At 43.2% G+C, this 20,377-nt stretch overlaps 1 protein-coding gene across 1 annotated transcript in view; it reads right to left on the bottom strand.

The window, feature by feature from the left end:
- LOC126455877 (protein Wnt-4-like) overlaps positions 1 to 20,377 on the bottom strand; it is a 154,790-nt gene that overhangs the window by 35,675 nt on the left and 98,738 nt on the right. Inside the window, exon 3 of the mRNA XM_050091637.1 lies at positions 5,148 to 5,340. Coding sequence (XP_049947594.1) covers positions 5,148 to 5,340 — 193 coding nt within the window. The remainder of the gene's footprint in view (positions 1 to 5,147; positions 5,341 to 20,377) is intronic.

Below are 20,377 nucleotides of genomic sequence, written 5' to 3'. Positions count from 1 at the left end.
GTTCAGAACATCAAGAATTATTTCAAACCAAATTTGCAAGGATGCAGCACTTGAAGAAATGCACGCTTTATTCCACTGTCAGTTGCAACAGTTTTCTATGAAACTGAACGAAAAGTATGGAGACTTATATATTGCTGCAAAGTATTTTGGTAAAATCAAGGGGTATGCCTTGGACGATTTTTTGATTTAAAACTCGCTATTATTGAATTTATGAAGGATAAATAAGTGCAGAAACGAAAATCCGAACTTCCAGAGTGGATTGCAGACCTCGCATTTTAAGTGAACTTGACTGCACACGGCTCACAATAAGACACTGCAATGCGAGAAGCAACTTATTTTGATTTGATGGGGATACATTTAATAAGAAAATCACATTATAGAAGAGACAAATTCTGACAAAAACAGTCCAGTTCCTTAAGCTCACAAGTGTTAAAAAAATGCGAGGGTTGAAGAATTGTGGCCAAGAAAGAATTAAAACAAGGATAGTTTTCTAAACTTTTTGAGGACATTGTAAGCCAGAAAACAGAAATGTTGTTTTCGAGATCGTTTGCCGTTTCAGTTGAAAGTGCTTCTGTGCACATGCAGATGCAACTTATTGGCCTGCAAGGTAATTCCCGTTTTAATACCAATCCAGCAGGTCAACATTCCTTTTCTCAGGTAGAGTTTCCACGTCTCCTTATGCGCTTCTAAAAGTTCTACAATATATCGATCAAAATATTTGAGTGAAAGACGTTCTTCCGATTATGAAACTGAACAAGTCACCACTACGTGGGAACTAGAGTGCGAAAATCTATGAAATTCTCTGCATATGTCCGTATGCCGACAGTTCGTACCAGATAAAATTATGTCTTCAGCATGTCAAAAATAATTAAATAATATTGAAAATTTGTTTTGTTTGTGAGCTGTGTTGTTGAGAAATGTGAAATATAAGATCACTTCCTAGGCAGAGCGATTGCACTGCGTTTTAAATGTTGCGCACTCACCGTTTCCCACTCTCCCCCCTCTAAGTGCTCAGACAGCGTGGCGTGGCGGTAGGGGAAGTGTGCAGCGAGCTTGACACGGGAATGTTCTAACAAGGCATATCGAAATCTACCCCGAAATTTTTTTACACAGGAAGAAGACAAAGAAATGCACTGCCATAATTTTAGCTGCTAAGAGGCATTGCAAATATTTTGTTTAAAAATGTTACACATATTTTTCCGCGTGAGACTCGGCGAATCACTCACGCAGCGCCGCGTGGTGGAATTTTCCAGTGTTCACAGACACCAATTTTAAGCACCTAAAGCCTGGTTTACAATGGAGCGAATGGAAGCGAACACGTGTGAATGAGTATTTGAAGAAAATTCACTACCATTGGTTGTATATTGGTAGAATCGTTTATACTAGAGGGAACGGAAGAGAACACGAGATAGCGAACATCGTTTACGAACGCTGTGTTATTAGTTTTTAGTTTTTGGAGCTAATATTCGGCATACAGACTACAACTCTATTTTGTTAGAGCCACAATGCGAAACTTTGCTATTTAGTGAGGATTATTTTGCATGGCGAGCGCACTGTTCTTGATGGAGTATGCAAAATTGCGCAGGGAAGGAAGAATTTAAGTGTCTCAATTTGTATGGAAGCCTGATATGCGTGGAGACCGTGCACTTTATATGGAATTGCGTCTCCCATCTCTCCTTAGCCCTGGTCCAAAATTTTCCTTGTATGTCGGCTGCCATTTTTCCCTAGCTTCTCATTACCATTGAGGGGAAATTGATAAACAGAACACTGATTACCGACGTCGAGCATCATCTTAAGAGGTGACACAGTTAGCATTTCCACTGGGCGTGTGAAGTGTAATGGTCATTTTTTTTTTTAACCAAAAATGGTCTAGTGACAAAGCGCGCGCTTCGTGATCCAGAGAGCGTGGGATCAAACCCCGTTCAGAACACAACTTTTTCAGTATGATTTTTAACCGTGTATTCACTTCTCACAGATGTTGGAAAGGTCACGAAAGACATGTCGTTCGGATTCCAATCCAAACTGCAGGGCTCCATTTTCCGATTAGGTAACTGGCAAAGCCTAGGGGCACGTAAGTAGCTGCTGTGGCGTCCAGTTGAAAGACCTGCAAGAGGCCTACCGGGTACACAGAAAGAATTCTCTTTTGCTCGTGCTTGTTAGCTTGTTTGTCCCGGTGAAAACCTTGCTTAAACTATACAAACATTCTTTTGAATAACTTCATATCGGCAGTTCAATTCTTGCACACGTTGTTCTGATAAAAGTGACTAGCAGAGAAGATAAAATCAGGGCATGTTTGATGTCAGAGACGACTTCCATCAATAAGGACTTGTAATTTGTTGAAATGAAATGTGTCTTGCAGTTCTACATTTTATAACATTTCCTGTAGGCCGTTTCTTATAATAATGTTTGAGTGTTATACGAGTTTATTTGACTATCCGTGAAACAGTTCTTTGTTTATTCCCTGTAGTCGTCACAAAAATGGGAAGTGTCTATTGAATGACAAAAAAAGAAAAACATTTTTCTTGCATCAGGCGCACTGGACAATGGAAAAGTTGGTGCAGTCAGGCACTTCGCAGTAATCACTAGTTTTATTTAGAAACAACCGGGATGGAGACAGAAATGGTACCGGCCGTCGTCCTGCATATTGCGCTGCATGATCAAATTCGTAAAGCGTGGCGAAGAAAACTGTTATGCACAAATGACTGGAGCTTAAGAATACTGTTCCCCTCATAAACTTGCAATGACAGAGAGGTATCGGAAATTATGTTGTCTGATAATTTCCTGAAAAATGCTTTCCACTATCGAAAAAATTCTTTACTGAGAGGTTGAATCGCACTAGTAGTTCCAGGCGGAATCCACATTACATCTACAGATTTTTCGTCGTCCTCCACAAGAACAGAGGCGTCGTTATGTCCAGACCATGAATCGAACAAAAGCAATGAATTAGTTTCTGCAGCTGGTAGGAATACGTTTCGAACGAAATGTTGAAAATTATTCTTTCACATTTTTCCAGATTTTGATACGTCTATTACAAGATTTTTGCAACCAAACAGACCATTTTTTTTCCTAGTTTGCCTTGCGGTTCTTGAAGACAGATCTACAGCTGGGGAAATAGTAAACCACTCATACTTATCACTGGCGTTATCGTATGTGAATGAGTCAGTGCATTCATTGATTGGGCAATCGACTCCGTCTTTTTTTCACCCCGAAATGGTAAAGTGTGGTGTGCACGCAATACTTTCACGAAACCTGACTGATCAGCGTTATAAACAGCAGTTGCGGGTATAACAGCAAGTTTTGTCTTTACGTCAGCTATGAATTCCTCTATAGCATTGTCTATCACAGGCAGCTGCTCTACATGTTTACGTGATAAACTTGGTAATTTTGTGACTTCCGCCGGCCGTTGTGGCCGAGCGGTTCTAGGCTCTTCAGTCCGGAACCGCGCTGCTGCTACGGTCTCAGGTTCGATTTCTGCCTCGGACATGGATGTGTGTGATGTCCTTAGGTTGGTTAAGTTTAAGTAGTTCTAAGTCTAGGGGACTGATGACCTCAGATATTAACTCCCATAGTGCTTAGAGACATCTGAACCATTTTTGTGACTTCCTATTCGGTAAGATTTCTTAAACCTGCGTAGCTAGATTGAGGAAGCCTGGAAATTAGCAGTGTTCATGGCAGATGCAATTCGGAGGGCACAGTCTAGTAGATCTCCATCGGTAACGGTGCGTAGCCTCTCACGAGCAGTTCTAAATCTTTCGAACAGTTTTTATTCAGATGGTTTTGGGTTTCCGTTTGGTTTATATTCCTTACTTCTTTTAATTTAATCTTCCTTTTGTACCGTTCACGCTCCCATTTTACGAAACGAAAACGCCTTTGCACACTGCGTAACTTCAAACGTTTTTTCCCTCCTTCCTTTAGCCACTATTTTACTGCCTTTTCTTTGTCGCTGAAAGATGCTGCGTACGTGTTTTTATTAGGATTGGGAGGTATTCTTCTTCAGAACTGTTACTGGCACAACTGACGTCGTCCGAACCACAATTCATGGAATCGTCACAATTATTTCATATTTCTTCTAACGTATCCACAATTTCAAACGAAAAGTCTATATAATTCGAATGAATGTCAAGGAAATCAGCTGACAAATTACACATATGTACGTCCTCAGGAGAAGTAGGTGATTTCGGCTGGAAACAACGTTAATCATGAATGAGATTTTCACTCTGCACCGGAGTGTGCGCTGATATGAAACTTCCTGGCAGATTAAAACTGTGTGCCCGACCGAGACTCGAACTCGGGAACTTTGCCTTCGCTGGCAAGTGCCCCACCATCTGAGCTACCGAAGCACGACTCACGCCCGGTACTCACAGCTTTACTTCTGCCAGTATCTCGTCTCCTGCCTTCCAAACTTTACAGAAGCTCTCCTGCGAACCTTGCAGAACTAGCACTCCTGAAAGTGCTCGGTCGGGCACACAGTTTTAATCTGCCAGGAAGTTTCACGTTATTCATATTTCATCTCTGCTAAGTTGAGAACGTTATTGGATTCCACATTACTGTGAAACTGGAAGAAAGAAAAGGCACTATTGGCAGGCATGTATTACGAAAGCACAATAAATGTTAATTCAGCTTTATCTGTATTGTCAATACTTACCATTACTGCAAAAAGCAGTGCCTAGTTGCGCATGCGCAGTTGCTACAGCAACGGCAGGGGCGTACATTTTTACCGCCGCATGGCGCGCTACGAATTTGGCAATTTTCAGCCTTTTATTTTTTTAAAAATATTTTCAATGCCTCTTAGCAGGTAAAATTTTGACAGCGCATTTCTTTCGTTGTCTTCTTCCTGTGTAAAAAATTTCAGCGCAGATTTCGACATGTCTTATTGGACCATTCCCTTGTGAGAACTAGAGTACACGTGTCAGGACACGGCCTGTGAGTCGAAATCTTGGCCAATCTGTGCTGTATGTTAAGGCATACCTTTTAATTCAGAGCATATCTGGAGTTACCTTTATGGGTAAACCGTTTTCAAAACCTACTTAGGGTCTTACAAGTTGATAGGTGGCAACAGTGTTGCAAACCGTAAGAGTTGTCCACTGAATGCAGCAAGTGCTGTGCCAGTGGCGGTAGGGTAGGCGTGGCGAGGCGAGGCGGCTCACCGAGTGTCCTGTGGGCGCGTCGCAGGTCGCGGTGCGAGTTGGGGACGAGCAGCAGCCGGGCCGACAGGTAGCGGCGGCGCAGCGCGTCCGCGGTGCGCGGGAAGGGCGCCAGCCGCCGCCAGCACGTCTTGGCCGCGCAGGACCCCGACACGCCGTGGCAGCGGCACGTCTCCTCCAGCTGCTCCTGCACCACCTGCAGGAGAACGCGCACCTGACGTCAACTCGTGCAGCTATCAACGAGGTCCAGTGGTGGCTGTAATTATTGTATGACAGCGAAACTTGACATACACGCTAATGGAAAAAAATACACTGCTGGAAATTGAAATAAGAACACCGTGAATTCATTGTCCCAGGAAGGGGAAACTTTATTGACACATTCCTGGGGTCAGATACATCACATGATCACACTGACAGAACCACAGGCACATAGACACAGGCAACAGAGCATGCACAATGTCGGCACTAGTACAGTGTATATCCACCTTTCGCAGCAATGCAGGCTGCTATTCTCCCATGGAGACGATCGTAGAGATGCTGGATGTAGTCCTGTGGAACGGCTTGCCATGCCATTTCCACCTGGCGCCTCAGTTGGACCAGCGTTCGTGCTGGACGTGCAGACCGCGTGAGACGACGCTTCATCCAGTCCCAAACATGCTCAATGGGGGACAGATCCGGAGATCTTGCTGGCCAGGGTAGTTGACTTACACCTTCTAGAGCACGTTGGGTGGCACGGGATACATGCGGACGTGCATTGTCCTGTTGGAACAGCAAGTTCCCTTGCCGGTCTAGGAATGGTAGAACGATGGGTTCGATGACGGTTTGGATGTACCGTGCACTATTCAGTGTCCCCTCGACGATCACCAGTGGTGTACGGCCAGTGTAGGAGATCGCTCCCCACACCATGATGCCGGGTGTTGGCCCTGTGTGCCTCGGTCGTATGCAGTCCTGATTGTGGCACTCACCTGCACGGCGCCAAACACGCATACGACCATCATTGGCACCAAGGCAGAAGCGACTCTCATCGCTGAAGACGACACGTCTCCATTCGTCCCTCCATTCACGCCTGTCGCGACACCACTGGAGGCGGGCTGCACGATGTTGGGGCGTGAGCGGAAGACGGCCTAACGGTGTGCGGGACCGTAGCCCAGCTTCATGGAGACGGTTGCGAATGGTCCTCGCCGATACCCCAGGAGCAACAGTGTCCCTAATTTGCTGGGAAGTGGCGGTGCGGTCCCCTACGGCACTGCGTAGGATCCTACGGTCTTGGCGTGCATCCGTGCGTCGCTGCGGTCCGGTCCCAGGTCGACGGGCACGTGCACCTTCCGCCGACCACTGGCGACAACATCGATGTACTGTGGAGACCTCACGCCCCACGTGTTGAGCAATTCGGCGGTACGTCCACCCGGCCTCCCGCATGCCCACTATACGCCCTCGCTCAAAGTCCGTCAACTGCACATACGGTTCACGTCCACGCTGTCGCGGCATGCTACCAGTGTTAAAGACTGCGATGGAGCTCCGTATGCCACGGCAAACTGGCTGACACTGACGGCGGCGGTGCACAAATGCTGCGCAGCTAGCGCCATTCGACGGCCAACACCGCGGTTCCTGGTGTGTCTGCTGTGCCGTGCGTGTGATCATTGCTTGTACAGCCCTCTCGCAGTGTCCGGAGCAAGTATGGTGGGTCTGACACACCGGTGTCAATGTGTTCTTTTTTCCATTTCCAGGAGTGTAGTTCCAATTTTCGCCACCAGGAGCAAATCTGGCGCTGTTCTCTCTTTATACGACGGTAGGACAACCGCACTAGCATTTGACAAACCATAACGTGAGTGAACAGCTATGGAGAAGAGAGACTGTGTTCTGTTATTGAAACTGTTTTATGTGAATGGCAGCAATTATAGTGTTGCAATGAGGTGAGAGAGCATAGCCGACTGAAAAGTCTGGGGAGAGCCCCGATGCCATTAAAGAGTTTAATGAAGAAGATAACGAAATTCGAAAAGACGGCGTGGCGTTCGCTGTGTTATCCAGTGGTTTAGTATTTAACTAATTTGTAAATGAAAATGATAATCTTATTTCATTACAGTGAGTAATTACTAAATAATTTTTTCTCCCGGCTAAAGATTTGGTCAAGTTGCTAAAGAACTCCAAGTTAACGTTGTGTTAAAGCGTTGTCTGTAAGTTGTGTGTCACTAAATCACAGTTCTTACAACAGATTCTATACAACTATTGATTATGATGGAAACAGTTATCTTCGGCAAAATGATCATTAAAACCACCGAATATCAGCCGCGCACAACACTGACGCATGTTACCTGAAACAATGTTCTTCGCAACTCGTGCGTAATTAATTTCTGCTCCATACATCAGCAAGAAAAGTTTGTTATATGGATCGTGCTATAAGCACTGTTTTTAAAGAACCAACCTGATTCGAATTATTTTCATTAAAATGAGTTCGGGATCACCGGTGCACATTTATTTTTACACATTTTTATTACCTTCGGCATTTATGTCTGCAGAGTTGCGTAATTTGAATTTGCCGCTGAGATAATTGTTAAGATGGCGGCAGACAATTGATAGAGACTTTCTATTGTTAGAGCAAATTTCCTTTTAACAGGATAAGTATTTGAAATGCTTATTAAACTTTACTTTCATATTGTGCACTACTTAGACTAATTTTCAACGAGCAAACCTTTGATGCTTTTGTAAGAAACACAGATAAAAGCGCGATACAAATCGCTATCATCAACGGCTGCGCTCCTTGCAGCGTAAAGAAATAATTAACACAGATAATGCTTATTGAGAGTGGAATTAAAGCTACAAATAATTATTCACTCATATTTATAATAATAATAATGAACTCTGTTCTCAAGTAATAATTAACAAATAATTACAATTTCTTAACAGACTTCAGTTTGATATGCGTCTTGCGTCCGCAACCTACAAAAGCCAACCAACAAAAGGTAAAAACAAAGGAAGACAAACGCAGATCATAAAAGGAATTTACAATTATCATTATCTTTGTATGATACACATCGATATGTCCAATTACATCATAAAATATTATATAAATAATTAATATTTATCATCGTTTTATTTCACTGTTTTTTCATATGTCGGATAGATTATGTTTATAACTGTTAGAGGCATAATTTCCTCTCGTCGCACTGTAGGTAACATTTATCTCGTGGATGTTACAACTGGTGAACTCGGTGTGGCGCCTGGAAGAGGACGGCGTCCTATCCCAATGGAACTTATTGACGATTTGCTGTTGCTGTAACTGACCATGCAGCAGGTGCTCCAGGTAGTGCCAGTGCTAATGCAGTGTCACGAAAATTGTCCATCCCATTGTCAACAGTAACGAAACTTTTCCATTATATTTTACACTGGTGCCCGTACAAGATCCAGACAGTGCAGGAATTGAAACCTCTTGATCCGCAGCAACGTTCTGAATTTGCTCTTAGGTTCCTGACATGGATCAAAGTTGATGACATGTGGCCGAGAAATATTCTATGGAGTGATGAGACATATTTTACACTACAGCGTGCAGTGGATACACAGAACTGCCAAATTTGGGATACTGTTAAACCGTGGGTCGTGCATCAAGAGCCATTGCACTCGTCATACGTAACTATGTGGTCTGAATTCACAAGCACCCTTATTCTCGCACCATTCCTCTTTGAAGAGAATGCACTCAGACGGCCTGTCAGGTGTACCGTGACGTCTGCACACCATCGAGATCACCTTCTATAGAATGTAAGTCTTGCTTTGGAAGAGCGCAGCTGTGTGGAAACTACTGTTTCCACGCAAGATGGGGCAACATATCACATCACTCGCCCAGTGAAAGACATAAAATCTACTTAATGCAACCTTCCAAGAAAATATTATCTCCATAGGTTTTGCAGATGTATGGCCTGTAAGATCACCCGGTATGAATTCATGTGACTTTCGGCTGTGAGGTTATCTAAAAGAACGTGTTTACCAGAGACACGTTAGGTCTCTAACCGATCTGAAGACCAGTGTACACAAACACGTTGTCCAGATTCCACCGGAACTGGTGCGAGCAACTGTTGATCTCATTCTATGTATGCAGAATCTCGTCAGTGGCTCCACGCCCATACTGGACGAGCTGTTTAAGTGGCGTTTTATAATCAACTCAACATTGTGCCTTCCTCACTTGTTTGACCTTTTCTGCCCACGTCCTGTTCATAATCCGTTACGTATGGAAACATTTCTATACTTCTTTCTTGCATTCACAGCGCCAGATCTGCACTTGGTGGCCAAATTTGGAACTAACTTTTACCAGCATAAATCGGTTCCACATTAACGCATTAGAATATCTACAAGTTTCGCTGCCATAAGATAATTGTAGCCAACACTGGACTTCTATGGATATCTGCACTTTAATTACAAGCACCTGGTACACCTACATAGCTGAGCCCCTTCGTTCGATATGAGGAGCACCTTCCCCTGTCTTTCGTGACTTGTGGCGTCAGGAAAAGAAGGACGTATAATTCTGTCATTAATATTCGCTCAGGTATTTCTTTTAACCATTTCCGATGCTGGGTTAGTGAATACATTATAAGTTTATTGTTTAGTTAGTGTAATCAAATTTTGGCAAGGAGAGATATTACGTAATTTGCTTAGGTGGATAAACACCGATACTACAGGATAACAGACATATCTACAGACAATGTCCCAGAAGGAATGGTCAGTACTCAGGGATGTGAAAGGAATGCTCATTTGAAACAAAAGAACTTCATATGGACATATTTATGCTCTATTCCGAATGGTTACTAAGATAGAACTCGTTTAATGTATATCTGATTTTTGGCTAGTGGCGTGTATGTATGTGTCTTACCCATCCTACTTCTTTGACGTTTTATTCTAGCTAAACATACCTCGTTGCATTCAGTTTCTTTTCTCGTGACGTCTTCCTGTCATACGAATAGAAGTGGACCCAAAATTGAACCCTGTGGGATTCTCTTTGTGATCTGTCCCAAGTCACTAAAATTCTCGACCTTTTGAATACTGTTTGACTTACTCATTACAACTTATTGTATTCTGTTTGTCAATAATATGATTCAGACCAGTTGCGTGTGAATCCTCCTGTTCCATAAATAACTATGTGTATTAAATGTATTCTATCTCAGAAACCATTCGTAACAGGGCACATGTCTATATGAATTTTTTTTGCTTCAAATGAGCGATCCTGTAATACTCCTGAATATTGACATTCTCCTAGGACACCCCTCCTAGGACACAGCTTTGATTCTTCCTCAGTCATAAGCAACCAAGTCACATATGTTGGCTGCTGTGAGACTTTCGATTTTGACCACAACAGTGGTTGGCATCCACTACTGGTATGGGGTGAAAGGAAATGGGTAACAAATGAAACATTGGAAATTGTAATAACATTTACTGAATGGTTGTCTAATATTCCCTACCTTTTATTATATTCAAAAACTAGAATATGGACTCAATCAACGAAACACACTCATTTACAGAGCTGTACCTTCTAACAATTAAGCAATACGCAATAATTCATACAACGACTACATGCTCCAGATGTGGAATGAAACGTTGAAGTACAAGTGTCTGAGCAGGTTTTCAATTATACTGTGAGAGTAGGAGAAATGACTCGCTGTGGTAGTACATGGACATGGATAATGACAAGGTTACTGCATAGACAGTAGCTTCGCTGGTTCAACATTATGGCAGGTAGCCCATACGCAAATTCGAATATAAGTTACTGTAGAACTTGGAATCATACTGGGACTCTTATAAGAGACAGTCTGTGTGGATTTTCCGACAAAGGAACATCCCACAATCTATATAGTAACAGCAAGCAGCATATATTCGACGTTGCCTATAGAGAAAGACAGGGCATCGTGAAACCACTCATTTCATGTTGAGTGCGTCTAACTGAGTCTCCCAAAACAAAGTTCATCACACGAAAGAAAAACACGAAATCAATCAATTACACCAGTAATTTACAAGAGAATGCCAAGCAAATCACCTCGCATGTCGTATACAAAGGAAAGAAGACCCTGTAAAAACATTTACTCGTATTTGGTGTGGAGTGCATCAAAGTGTAGCTACGACGCATGGCTCAATACACTAAGAAAATAGCCACAGTTTACTACGTATTCCCAGAAACAGATTTGCTGAACACATATACACATTACGTAGAACACTACTGTATCCGCTCAGTGCGGAGCCGCGCGACTGCTACGGTCGCAGGTTCGAATCCTGCCTCGGGCATGGATGTGTGTGATGTCCTTAGGTTAGTTAGGTTTAAGTAGTTCTAAGTTCTAGGGGACTGATGACCATAGATGTTAAGTCCCATAGTGCTCAGAGCCATTTGAACCATTTGAACTACTGTATCATTCACTGCATCTGTAAGCGATTAGTTTACGTCAGAATCCCTCACTGCATCCAGTGGTCAGTGAAACGAAATCATCTACCGGATTATCTGAACTACTCACGGCAAACTTTCTAGAACACTGAATTAACATGAAAACTGTATAAGATAGGTGCACATTCCTAAGATTTAAGTTGTAAGTGCCGAGATATTCAACCAACACATAGCCTGAACGGCCCTTTCACTATCAGCGACCAAAACGATTCGAACATTGATCTTTTATAAATTACTTTATAATTGTTTTTTACCTGAAAAATTTAAGTCTCTTCTTTATCTACGATAATGATCGAAGCAGAAGAAATGAACTAAAATGTGTGCTGCGGCCGAGACTCGAACCTGGGTCTCAAGTAAGAAGACCCGAGTTCAAGTCCCGGCCGCAGTACAAATTTTAGTTCATTTCTTCTGCTTCAATCATTAAATTCAAAAATGGTTCTGAGCGCTATGGGACTTAACTTCTGAGGTCATCAGTCCCCTAGAACCTCGAACTACTTAAACCTAACTAACGTAAGGACATCACACACATCCATGCCCGAGGCAGGATTCGAACCTGCGACCGTAGCAGTCACGCGGTTCCAGACTGAAGCGCCTAGAACCGCTCGGCCCCACCGGCCGGCCAATCATTAAATTACTTTAAGTAGAAATCCCACTTGATTCCGCAACCAAACAATACTTTGAGTCACCCGCAGAAGACGTTACCAGCTGCTACAGGATCCTCACACAATGCGTCTTCCTTGTGTCCGCCGCATCCCTCTGTCGACAGACAACGTTGGCCGTCTGCTAGCGCCTCATTCCTGACTGTTCCCGTTTCTGCCCGCGGGAGGCATACAGCTGACAGTTACTGCCGACCCTGGCTCCAAAATCTACCACAACTTCTCTGGTCAGCGATTGTGTGTGCAAACACAGAACCAGACATACACAGCTACGTTAATGTAGGTTGATTCTTACAAAGAAGAAGACAGCAAACAGCCACTATTAATACTGCTATTTATTTAATTAAATAGCGCCGTAATCGGTTTCGAACTGACAAGTTCATCATCAGACGGCTGTTCACATGATTTGCAAAATACACTTTACATAATCGTCAGTTTTCGAGTTTATGGTTATGCAGGTTTGCAGTCGACGCAATGGAAGGAGGTTTTGTATCTTACAGCTTACGTGCTGTGAATTTAAGCTATTTGAAAGCACCGGCACATTGAGGATCTTTCGAAGAAACGTGGTTTTGGTACGATTTGTTGCTTTAAAAAGACGAGAAACGACTTACTGATGGTTAAAGCCTTATCCTACTTATTGCTTTTCGTATTATGAATTGCGTGATATGAACATATGTCGTTTCAAGGCAACAGCGCATTGAAATTTGTTAAAAAGGTTTCGTCATGGTATGATCTGTTAAGTATAATTAAATCTCAATTAATAATGTATCATTCAGAGCAGCGTAGCATCAAAGACGAAGAGTTGAGAAACAAATGTCAGCTGTGGTGTAGTGGATTAAGGCTTGAACTGTGAACTGTTCATTGTTTGCTTACTTAATGTTTTATGAAGGACTTGCTGAGTACCAGGCGTTACCCAGATGTGTTTTTATTCCAATCTTCTATTAATCCATCATGCTGTTCCCCTGCGCTCTGTCCAACTCCTCCTTCACCCCGTCTCTGTCACTCTTCTACTCCCTCTCTCCCCCCCACCTCCTCCGACCCCCCCCCCCCCCCCCGCGACTCCCTGGCCATCTCCTTCTGCGCCACTCTCTGTTCATCTCCCCCCCCCCCCCCCCCTATCTCTGTCCATATCTACCTCTACCTTTTCTCTGTACATCTCCTCCTCTCTCTCCACGTTCCCCTCCCCCTCTCTGCCTATCACCTGCTCCTCCATCTGTGTGTCCATCTTCTGCTTACTCCTCGCTGTCTGACCATCTCACCCTTTTATCTCCACGTTAACAGGCCCACCCCAATAGGAGGCTGGTTGTTGTTACTCAGTTACTCACACAGTATTTCTATCCAGGTCGTAACTAATATGTGTACCAAATTTGGTTGAAATCGTTCCAGGGGTTTCGGATGAGCTTTTTACTCATGGCTTTATCTGCGCACGTACATGTCAGATATATTTCACATATATTTAACGTATTTCACACGTGTTTGTGCACTATTTCATCTGTATCTCTTCCGAATTTCACCCTGGACTTTCATTTTCACGTAACTCGATGCTTATGACGTCGTATTTCCTGAACTACGTGCTATACGATGATATAATTGGGCAGATACATCCAGTGTCTCCTGTCTGCGAAATGTGTTGTGAATAGAAATAGTAGTAACGAAGTAATAAATTAAAACGTCATGCGTCATGTGGCAGCTTTTCACTGATCTCAACGTTTGTTGCGTCATATCTCCTGAACTATGCGTCGTACAATGATGTAATTTTTCTGGTACATTCAGCAGTGTATGTGAATACCGTCTAAAATGTGTCGCGAAAACAGTTAATAGTAAAGAAGTAATAAGCTAAAACGTCATGCTTCACGCGGCAGATTTACTGTATGAACAGAAAAACTGTAGTAAGTTATGAACTTTTTTTCCGTTCATCATTACTTTATGGGTCATCAGAGAGAAAAATTTTCTTGAAAGTTTGAAGTTAGGTGGAAAGTTTGTTGCAAGTCTCTAAGAGCTCTTGCTCTCAAATACTGGATGACTAAAATATGGGTATTCGTACGTCGTGGGATACATTGCTTTTTCACCTCCACCCGCACCACTTTGGTGAGTAGGTGGATCTTTCGTCCACGCCCTTACTAAGCAAAGAGAAAGACGAATGGTGGAAGGAGTATATAGAGGGACTATACAATGGAAAGAACTTGAAGGCAGTATCATAGATGAAGAGGACACAGTTGCAGATGAAACAGGAGACACGATACTGCGATAAGAATTTGACAGAATGCTAAAAATATCAGTCGAAATATAACCGCTAGAGTATACGACATCCTCTCAGAACCGCTGATATCCTTGAGAGAGGCAGCCATGACAAAACTGTGCCACATGGTGTGCACGATGTATGAGACAGGAGGTGACATACCTTCACACTTCAAAAAGGACGGTAGCCGAGCGGTTCTAGGCGCTACAGTCTGGAACCACGCGACCGCTACCGTCGCAGGTTCGAATCCTGCCTCGGGCATGGATGTGTGTGATGTTAGGTTAGTTAGGTTTAAGTAGTTCTAGGGGACTGATGACCTCAGAAGTTAAGTCCCATAGCTCTCAGAGCCATTTGAAGCAAAAAGGACGCAGTAATTCCAATTGCAAAGAAAGCAGTAGCTGACTGGTGAGAAAATTACCGAACTATCTGTTTCATAAGACATGGCTGAAAAATACAAGCCGGATTACAGAGAAATGGAAAAACTGGTGGAAGCTATCGTTGGGGGAAGATCAGTTTCGATTTCGGAGAAACGTAGATAGCCGTGAGGCAATATTGACCCTACGACTTCTGTTAGAAGATGGGTTACGGAAAGGGAAGCCTACGTTTATAGCATTTGTAGGCATAGAGAAAGCTTTTGACAATGCTGAGTTGAATGGAACCTTCTAAATTCTGAAAGTAGTGGTTTTGAAACAGAGGAAGCGAAAGGCTATTTACAGCTTGTACAGAAACAAGACAGTAGAATCTATGGGCATGCAAGGAAAGCAGTGGTCGAGAAGGAAATGAGACGGGGTTGTAGCCTGTCCCCGATGTTATTCAATAAGTAAATTGAGCAAGCAGTAATGGAAATCAAAGAAAAATTTGGAGAAGGAATTAAAGTTCAGGCAGAATAAATAAAAGCTTTGAGGTTTTCCCATGACGCTGTAATTCTGTCAGGGACAGCAAAAGACATGGAGGAGCAACTGAACTGTACGGACAGTTTCTTGAAGTGAGGATATAAGATGAACGTCAACAAAAGCAAAACAACTATAATGAAATGTAGTCGAATCAAATAAGGCAACGTTGATGAAATCAGATTAGGAAACGAGGAACTAAATGTAGAACATAAATTTTGCTATTTGGGCAACAAAATAACTGATGATGGGCGACGTAGAGAGGACATAAAATGTAGACTGACTGGCAATGGCAAGAAAAGCGTTTCTGAAGAACGGCAATTTTTTAACGTCGAATACAGAGTTAAGCGTTAGGAGGCCTTTTATGAAGGTATTTTGTCTCTAGTGTAGTCTTGTATGGAAGTGAAGCGTGGACAATAAACAGACAAGAAGAGAATAGAAGCTTTTGAAATGTGATGCTACAGAAGAATGCTGAAGATTAGATGTGTAGATCACGTAACTAATGAGGAGGCACTGACAAACTGGGGAGACAAGAAATTTGCGGCACAATCTGAGTAGAAGTGCTCAGTTGATAGGACACATTCTGATACATCAAGGGATCACTGATTTAGTATGGGAGGGAAGTGTGGGGGGTAAAAGTCGTAGAGTGAGACCAAGAGATGAATACAGTAAGGTGGTTCAAAATGATGTAGGTTGCAGTATTTATTCGGATATGAAGAGGCTTGCACTGGATAGAGTAGCAAGGAGCTACATTAAACCAACAAGACCGCAACAACAGCAACAACAATTCGTTGTTCAGTTCACCGACGTCCTCAAAGTTTTATTAGCGATTTTCTCCGTTCATCTTCGACGCTCACTGAGAGATCTAACAAAGGTATTTGACAAGTCTTCGTTTCTGTAAACATAGTGTGTGGTTCTTGCGTCAGGTACGGCCGATAGCCTTGCTTCACGGTGAGAAACATGTTCCGTGTGAGCACTGCTTAAGTGATCCATTTCGCGCATGTATTACGCTTGTTTAGCATTCGCGTACTCCATCTGTGTCTGGCCTCACTTCCCATTCACCCCTTCCCATCCCTCCCCCTTTCCTGACATGCCTTCGTCTCGATTTATGTGGCCATTCCAGCATACATCACTTCGCCCCGGACAGATACTTCCGGATACTTGAAGCTTGTGGTTGATTCCTGTGGCTCATCGCCCATCACTTAGTCAAACAAAACCAGTTTCTTTCGCCTTGTCACGTGCGTTACATTATGTTTGTTTATGCTGAGAGTCAGCTGCCAATCTTTTCCCCAGCCAACAATCCTCGATCGCCTTGCATTCGCCCTCGTCCTCTACCGAACACTTTTCACTACATCCGCGTCACTTAGCTGCTCAAGCTATTTAAGCACTCGCGCATGCTTTCGTAATCCAACAATAAATTGTATTGTAAATGATAGTAATCGTTCTAATTACAACACAATACCTAAGACTTCGCCGATCGCTGTGGCCGAGCGGTTCTAGGTGCTTCAGTCTGGAGTCGCGCTGCTGCTACGGTCGCAGGTTCGAATCCTGCCTCGGTCATGGATGTGTGTGATCTCCTTAGGTTAGTTAGGTTTAAGTAGTTCTAAGTCTAGGGGACTGATGACCTCAGCAGGCTTCGTTTTATATCCTTCAAAAACCGCCGGACTTTGTACGGATAATCGACAACCCGGATAACCCACACTTGGGTACGGCATCTCTCGTACACCATTTTCGTATCCATGCGACAGTCCAACGTACCACATGCTCTGCACTCTTTTCAGGTGGAGCATTTTGGAAATTTTATTCACACTGGATCTTATAGAACTCTGCGGCCGTTAAGAATTGTTAGTGATGCACGGAACTAGCCGCAAAATTTTTTAAAGAGCTTTGTTTTATGCCATTTTCGGTTTTGAACTCTCATGCCTACCTTGAGATAGCTAACTTTTCCAATTTCAGTAACGTATCGGTCAGCAGCGTACGTCCGCTCCTGTAATACAGCACGTTTTTTTTTTAAAAAAAGTATCATGTATTCCTTCAGCAGGCAGTATTGGTCAAAACTAGAAAAGTTCCTCTAGGCATACTAACGGAAACCAACACCAGTTGAGATATTGGACAATATGTCTGTGGGTTACGTAAAAGTAGACACTATAGGGAGTGTTGCGGGTCGTTACTATTGATCCTGACACATACTACCCTCCCCCCCCCCCCCCCCTTTCTCCGCAGTGAATCGCGCTCTCCTTCACATAAACTCGGCTCCATTCGGATTGCGTCACATGCATTGGCCACACGCTCCTGTGGTGTCTGCATACTGTCGAGCGTTTCGGTACACATTCAAGCCTTTAAATGTTTCAATAGCTAGAAATCCAACGGATTTAGGTTCGGTGAACGGGTAAACGACGCCAACGGAAAATAAGGTCGTGCCTTGTCGTTGTCTTTCTGTATGAGTAACGTTCTCCAATAGCGCTGGTAATTCATCGCGCTGAAATCGGTGATACACAGCAGCTGTTCATTTGTTTGGTAAATTGTATGGCCATATGAATCTTTCATTAATAATTCCTACCTATACGTTGATACTGAAACGATACTGATGTCTCGCCTCCATGATTGCTCGAGGACTCCCATCTGCACACACGTGCGCATTGTGACAAATTATTATGCCGTCTCTCTGAATCCAGCCTTATCTATCAATAAATTGCACTCTGTGAACTGCTGATCTTTTGCTATATGTTGTAGAACTCACTGACAGAACTATAATCGGGCATAGTGATCTGCAGGGCTGGGTCTTACACGGGTTGCATATTATAGGGATGAAAGAACTGCTAGTGCAGAAGTGAACACGCAAGAGCATGGGTGATATACGCAGCAGCTCCAGTTCTTCGCACACTTGTTTCAGGATCATGGTCTACATGTCGCAGCACCTGCTCCTGCATCTCCAGCGTACGAATGGCGCGAGAACTACCGCGATCCGTTGTCCTTGCTGCGAATGATGCAGTCCCTATAAGCCGCTGGAATGGCCTGCTGAACATTCTTGCAGATGAAGTGACGCGTCGTCGGAGTCCTTCGGTATACAGCTGGCGGACCTGGCGGTTGCTGCCATCAGGTAATCTATAACAGAATATCATGTCTGCCATTTCCCTCGTGGAATTGCAGGCCTCCATTGCGCTGTTTATAGTACAGTTTGTTCACACTGCACGGAAACATTGACCTTGCTCTGCTAGCACAGTGCATGGGGAACACAACCCAAACTGATTGAAGAATCAGATCGTTCCACTGCTATGACTGATATCAGTGCCACCACCAGTGTTCTGCAAATTACAATCATTAGAGATGCGCAATGAACTGTAATAGTAGGACGGCCTGGACCACCGAATACTACACGCTAAACATAGCAGTAAAATGATCCAATTCTCAAAAGGTACTGGTTTCCGGACATATAACTGTAGGAATTTTTCTTCTACTTTTGACTAATATCTCCTCCTACTGAAAATGTGATACGTTTTGTAAACATCCTTTATGTTCCAATGGACAGCTTTTGTTGCTCCCACCCTTATGCCTTTCCAGGAAGATCCAGAAATTGATGTAGCCCATAGCAGGACAAAAATAGTATATTTCTCATGTCTTTTGCAGTCTCAGACATATGTTTACTAGTTAATGTTTTTGTCCAAAAACAACGAAACGCCGCCCACTGGAACGAGTTGCAGGAACGGGTAGCATGGTGCTGATAACACATTACTGTAATCGGAAGCGTTCGACAATGTAAAATGGTGCAAGATATTGGAAATAGAAGTTCAAATGGTTCAAACTGCTCTGAGCACTATGGGACTTAACTTCTGAGGTCATCAGTCCCCTAGAAATTAGAACTACTTAAACCTAACTAACCTAAGGACATCACACATACATGCCCGAGGCAGGATTCGAACCTGCGACCGTAGCAGCCGCGTGGTTCCGGACTGAAGCGCCTAGAACCGCTCGGCCACAGCGGTCGGCGGACTTCAGGAAATAACGGTTATGGAACTGTAGAGGGCGACAAGCGACATTGATACTGGCAAGAGACCGGCCACGCCGCGCTGGGTAGCCGAGCGGTCTCAGGAGCCTTGTCACGGTCCGCGCGGCTCCCCCCGTCGGTGGTTCGAGTCCTCCCTCGGGCATGGATGTGTGTGTTGTCCTTAGCTTAAGCACGTTTAAGTTAGATTAAGTAGTGTGTAAGGTAAAAATTAAATAATAGAAGACTAGAGATCCCTTTAGTGGTAGAGTAATTATAAGTACTTACCTGTAGTGTAGAAACAACAGCTGCAAAAATGTATAGTATGAAATTAGGACCCACTAATGTATTCAGGTAGTGGGTTAATATGTATAAGTACAATAACTGAATAAAGAATTATTTTTTTTAAAAAAAAGTAGTGTGTAAGCTTAGGGACCGATGACCTAAGCAGTTTGGTCCCATAAGATCTTACCACAAGAGACCGGCGTCTGGAACTCCAGGACTTTCGAGAATGTTACAGTTTTAATTTTGAACTCGGATAATGAATCAACGAAATATTTTTTCGTATGATATAATTAAAAATTAAAATTTTTCTGGGCTTTCCCGTACTTGTACTGTGAAATGTTGCTTCTTGTCAAATTTAATGATTCTACGTCAACGAGTACCCTAGAGGTGTTAATGAGAGAGTTTGCGAGTATCAAAATATGTAACTTAAATGAAAGTATCTTTTAACTGCATTAACTTAGAGGGTTAAATTTTTTACATTGCCAAGGGACCATAGACCTTAGTATGTGACATAAATTTTAACTTGATACATTTACCCATTCCTGAGAAGATGGGTTTTTAGCAGTCGGACAGACAGACAGATGGACAGACAACAAAGTGATCCTATATGGGTTCTGTTTTTATCGACTGAGGTACGAAAAACTAAAAAGAAAAAAAAGAAAGAATGGAATAGTTAGCCATCTGAAGACGGGCATGATAGCCCAAAACTGGTAATGGATTAAAATCATGCTATTTAAAGTATTTGTTTTGCGGTTGTGTTCTTCAC

This window comes from Schistocerca serialis, chromosome 2 (genome assembly GCF_023864345.2).
Source record: "Schistocerca serialis cubense isolate TAMUIC-IGC-003099 chromosome 2, iqSchSeri2.2, whole genome shotgun sequence".
Classification (NCBI taxonomy): Eukaryota; Metazoa; Arthropoda; class Insecta; order Orthoptera; family Acrididae; genus Schistocerca; species Schistocerca serialis.
The sequence above is the reverse complement of the archived record's forward strand: the minus strand, read 5'-3'. Positions and strand labels throughout refer to the sequence as shown.